This window comes from Hipposideros armiger, unplaced genomic scaffold (assembly GCF_001890085.2).
Source record: "Hipposideros armiger isolate ML-2016 unplaced genomic scaffold, ASM189008v1 scaffold_553, whole genome shotgun sequence".
In the NCBI taxonomy this organism is placed as follows: Eukaryota; Metazoa; Chordata; class Mammalia; order Chiroptera; family Hipposideridae; genus Hipposideros; species Hipposideros armiger.
This window is the reverse complement of record NW_017731903.1, coordinates 45,204-50,371: the sequence shown is the minus strand read 5'-3', so window position 1 is coordinate 50,371 and position 5,168 is coordinate 45,204. Positions and strand designations below refer to the sequence as shown.

Below are 5,168 nucleotides of genomic sequence, written 5' to 3'. Positions count from 1 at the left end.
ACCTTGGGCATGTCAGGTAACCTCTTTGAGCCTGTGTTTCTTCATCTATAGAACAGGGTAAAATCAAAACCTGTCTTCTGAGGTTGTTTTGAGGATTTAATAAAATAACACATACAAAGCTCTGGCACGTAGAGTATCCTCCCCTATAACCTCTTTCCCTCTTTTTCTGGCTCTCAGCTTCTTGGTACCTTGGGGTGACAGTGAAACCAGAGGCCTAACGAGTCTGGAGCTCATGCTGCCTGCCCTGCTCAGCCAATAGACCGACATAGGAGTTGGGTCATAGAATAAGTATTTATTATCAGAGCACCAGTGGTCTGAGAAGGCAGCGGGTTAACACCTCCAACAACTGCCTTAACATTCTCAGACCAGCTTGGGGTTTTTAAGGGAAAATCTGTGTGTTCCCCCAGAGGCTGTGGAATAATGATGGGATCAGCCTGGTCAGGCAGTTGAGATTGTGATCAATAAGCCTAAGGGTATTAATCATAAGGTTCAGGGTAGTTTTCTAAAACAGGGAACTGGGTGGGACAGGGGACATTCTGAGCTCAAGCTGCAGGGGGATGATCTATTGTTAAGTTATAGGTAGGTCAAGAAAAGGTGAGGCCTGGATGTGGAGAGGCCTCTACTATGGGGGTGCCAACTGAGCCCTGTTTCAACAGCAGCAGCCAGAGCACATGTTCCCCACCCTTTGGTCTCTCTCCCAGGGACCATACTTGCAAGAATCCTGTTTCCAAGAACAGGTTTCAGCAAAGGGTTCTTCGCCCTTGATTGCAAAGTTTTAGGCTGCTGAGGTGGCATGAGAGCCAATCACAAAAAATGGCTAGGCTTGAGACATAGAGGAGGGCATGGGGACCCTCACCAAACTTAGAGTACTGTCCTTCCACCCATGGCTTCTTACCTGCTACTAGAAAAGCCTTGAGTGTCCTGGGATGCTTCAGCCTGGCTTCTTCCGTCAGCTTCTGAATGGCAACCAGGATAACTGTTGAGGGCGTGCTCTGCTGCTAGGGAGCAGACACTCGAGGTATCCTCGTTGGCGGGTTCCAAGACATTTATCTGCTAATCATAAACCCTGTTGTGGTTGCTTGCTCATGGGTTGTGAAGGCGTTCCTCACCCAGGAGCCAGTCAGAAATTGGCACAATGGCCACATGTCCTAATAATAAATCTTAGCTGCCAACCTGGAAACTTCATGGTATATAGCCCTGAGTCCCACCCAGGTCGGGGCTCAGCCTCTGGATGTAAATCCGCTGAGTCTGTGCCAGCATTAATAAAAGTTGCTTCCCAAGCCTTGGTTCCCTCTGTCTATGTCCCCGCAACATAACTGGGGGCCCGCCCGGGAGACAGAGATGGCGATATTTTCGCCTCCCTTCCCCGAGGCCCGGCTCTCCCGGATGAGAAGGGATACACACTGCACTCGGTGCCAGTGGACCCTTGTCCATCAGTGGGGACGTCTCCCCTGCCGGCCACGGGGGACCGACCCGGGAGCACAAAGGAACCTGGAGAGCTACAGGAATCAGCTTCGGAGTGCCGCCCAACCAGACAGGTGAGCACCTGGGTCCCTTGAGGCAGCCTGTCCATCAGCAGACAGAAGGGGGGACTGATCACCTCCCGGAGTCACCCAAGTATCTCAATTTCTGAGGGAAACTGTGACTCCCAGGAACAGAGTGGCGGGCAGAGAATGAATGTGTTTGAGTGTGTCTGAATGAGACGCAGCCTGCCTGCAAGTGAGTGGGGAGCCCTGATCCGCAGGTCTGTGGTGTACCTCATATAGCTTAGGGTGGCATCGCTAAATTGTCTCGTATGGTTTAGCGATCCCAGTCGGGGGTTTGTCCCGACCCACCAATTCCTAAGAGGCACCTGAAATATCCCCGTGAGGGGAGCGGCAGGAGACGGACAAAGTGAATCTCTGAGTGTGTGTCACGCTGATTTTGAGTGGTTGCCATGGGTGGGCGACAGAGTACTCGGACTCCGTTAGGACGTATGTTAAAAAATTTGAAGAAGGGGTTCTCGGGGGATTATGGCATTGAGATGACCCCCAAAAAGCTCCGTACTTTCTGTGAGATTGACTGGTTGTCATTCGGTTGTTGAATGGCCGGCAGAGGGAAGCTTAGACAGAGACCTCATTAAGAAAGTCTACCTCGTTGTTACTGGCAGCCCCGGTCAACCCGATCAGTCCCCTTACATCGACTCATGGAAGGCTATTGCACGTACCCAACCCCCTTGGTTGAAGTCCTGTTTGGGACACCAGAGCGGAATTCTTTCGGTGCAAGCTATAATCCCCTCATGGAAGCCTCCTAAGGATAAAACAGAAGGACAAAAGCCAGTCCTGTCTTCAGACCCGGAGGAAATCCCACCTCCCTATTCGCTAGTCTACCCACCTCTTCTGTGGGCCTCCGAGCCGCTAGCCCAGCCCACAGCATCGCCTTCGCTGGCTCCACCTCCTCCACCCACCACGCCCTTCCCGGAGTTTCAGGCCAGCCTCAGCCTCCAGTCCTGACCCCCTGTGGGCCCACAGATAAGCTGCTGCAGACAAAGGGCCCTGAGACTCGCACTCTCCAGCTCCCCCTATGGGAAACCGGAGGCCCCGTCTACTATGATCAGGAAGGCCAGATTCAGGGAGGCCGACGCATGTTTGTGTACCAGCCCTTCTCAACCACCAACCTCTTAAATTGGAAAAATCATACCCCATCATATACTGAAAAGCTGCAGGCTTTGACTGACCTCCTTCAGTCAATCATTCAAACACATCGGCCCACCTGGGCTGATTGTTGCTAGCTCCTCCTAACTCTCTTCAACACTGAGGAACGCCAGTAAGTCACCCAGGGAGCTATACAATGGCTAGAGGAACATGCCTCACCTGGGACCTTAAACATTCAAGTGTATGCCCAGAACCATTTCCCTGAGGAGGACCCCCAGTGAGACCCCAATGACGACCGGGACTTCCAGATGCTGGAGCAGTATCAAGAAGCCCTTATAGGAGGCCTAAATGATGGTAGCAAAAAAAGCATCAATATGAACAAGATCTCTGAAGTCCTCCAAGGACCAGAGGAGAGCCCAAGCCAATTTTATGAGACTCTGTGAGATGTTCTGTCTCTACACTCTGTTTGACCCCGAGGCTGTCGAGAATCTGCGAATGGTCAATGCTTCTTTCATCGGGCAGCCCCAGGGCGACATCCAGCGGGAACTTCAGAAACTGGACGGATTTGCTGGCATGACTATCAGCCAGCTCCTCAAAGTGGCGACCAAAGTCTATGTCAACCGTGACCAGGAGGCTCGTTGAGAGGCGGATTGGAAGATGAAGAAAAAGGTGGACTTGCTGGCTGTTGCACTTATTGAAAGGGCTGGAACCCTGGGACAAAATGCCATCCCAAACCTGAGACTACCCCAGCGAGGGCGACGTCAAGGGGGGGCCACACTCCGGGAGGCTAAGGCTGGGACACGACCAATGTGCTTACTGCCACCAACGTGGCCACTGGAAAAATGAATGTCCTCAGCTGTTGGGGAGGAAAACAACAGGTNCGGGGAAATCTCTAGGATTGGATAAAAAGTAAAATGGAGAGACACACACTTCTTTTACATTGGTGGGCACAGCATAGCTAATAGCATTTTACAACACATAGAGATAGTACTTGGAGAACAAGATAAGGAGGGATTTTATAGATTCCTGCTCTGCTGTGGTGGGTTGTGCCCCTTGGAAGGTCTGGAAAAAGAGATTACTCTGATATTGCAAAGGTATGTTATCTGAGATGCAAACATACAACAGACAGGCTTAAGGGAAACATTGACCTTTGTCAAGGAAGCTACAGGCCAAGGATGTGACTTCCAGCCATGGTTCACCTTAGTGAGGAATTTTTATGTCCATGCCATCCTCTGTGGTTATTTTCAGTCTCCTGAGCTTGTCAGGTTTAACATGTGGCCCCTTTTCCATACACAGTTTTATCTGAAGATTTATATTTTCTAACCAGTATGTCAATTGCTTTGGCCTGTAGTGAAATTTTCTATTGCGTTTGGCTTTGTCCTTTGGGGTGAGGAAGGTGCCGTGAAGCTGATTATTACAACCTTTGCATATGTTATGTAGATTTAAGTTGGAGCCAGGAATGGGTCCTGTACAGATAGATGCAAAGTCTTTCCCAATTCACAGGGCCAGCAAGAAACATTGAAACTAGTAAGTACAGTAAATGTACACCAAGCAGAGCCAAACAAGATAGGAAAATTATAGGCAATAAAAAAAAATGGCCACGGTAGAGGGAATCAGGGTGAAGTCCATATCCAAAGCCAGAAGAAATAATTTTAATAGCTGACTGATAGGTTTAAGTCACAGGACCCCACCAGAATGACAAACTTGGGAGGAGAAGGAGATGTGTTTTTTTTTAAAGCCTATAACAAAAAAGTCAAAACTTAAGTTTCACCTCCAGAGAGGAGGATTAAGACAGGTTAATTAACAATGTAAGACAGTCAGGAACTCCCTGATAGAATGAGCAGCAGACACTGATATCTTCAAAGCCCCAGCCTTGAGATAACATGTTCCTCTCACAGCAGAAACATTGATTAAGCTGATTAAGCTCTAAGGAAATTAGACAGTTTCCAGAAAACACCTCCTCAGGGCTAAGTTCCTCCCCAGGTATACAAAAAAATTGGATAAAGGGAGTAGTTCCTCACCTAATGCAGGCACCCAAGTCGGGACTCCTTCTCGTTTTGACAGCTGCTACTTTCTGCCCTAATAAACTATCCTCTGATGTAAACTTTATCTCTCTGGTCCATGTCTCCATTCTTTGGCTTCACAAGACTAGGATCCAGGCACAAGAAATATCCTACATCACAAAGACAGCTTTCAAAGAGCACCAAGCCAAATTACTTGGAATTGTTAAATCGAATTATACCAGAGATCCAAATCTCAAAATAGAAGATTTAGTGCCACTGAGACAGGTTAGCCAGCATGTTGTTAGGTAGACTGGGAAGTCCATGGTAGAATAAAACAAAGGCAGCCATATCTTGGAAATCCAGGTTCTGAAATTATTCATTTGCTCCAGGGCAAAAATGTAATTGTGCTCTGGGGATAAAAGTGTTACTTCCTAAATCCCTTTAGGCTGGCAACAGAACTATTCTGATTGACAAAATCCATTAGAAGGTGCCAATTCCCTTCCCCAAGCATGCAAGAGAAAGTACAAAAGAG

The 5,168-nt window shown here is 48.6% G+C and overlaps 1 protein-coding gene across 4 annotated transcripts in view; it reads right to left on the bottom strand.

Moving 5' to 3' along the window:
• Positions 1 to 364: 364 nt before the first annotated feature.
• TPRKB (TP53RK binding protein) overlaps positions 365 to 5,168 on the bottom strand; it is a 24,074-nt gene continuing 19,270 nt past the window's right edge. Inside the window, exons 3-4 of one of the 4 annotated variants that reach the window (XM_019623589.1) lie at positions 2,207 to 2,289; positions 365 to 1,053 (exon numbers count right to left, since the gene is read on the bottom strand). In XM_019623589.1, coding sequence (XP_019479134.1) covers positions 892 to 1,053; positions 2,207 to 2,289 — 245 coding nt within the window. In that variant the 3' untranslated portion in view covers positions 365 to 891. The remainder of the gene's footprint in view (positions 1,054 to 2,206; positions 2,290 to 5,168) is intronic. The other 3 variants (XM_019623590.1, XM_019623591.1, XM_019623592.1) reach the window with 3 other exon arrangements.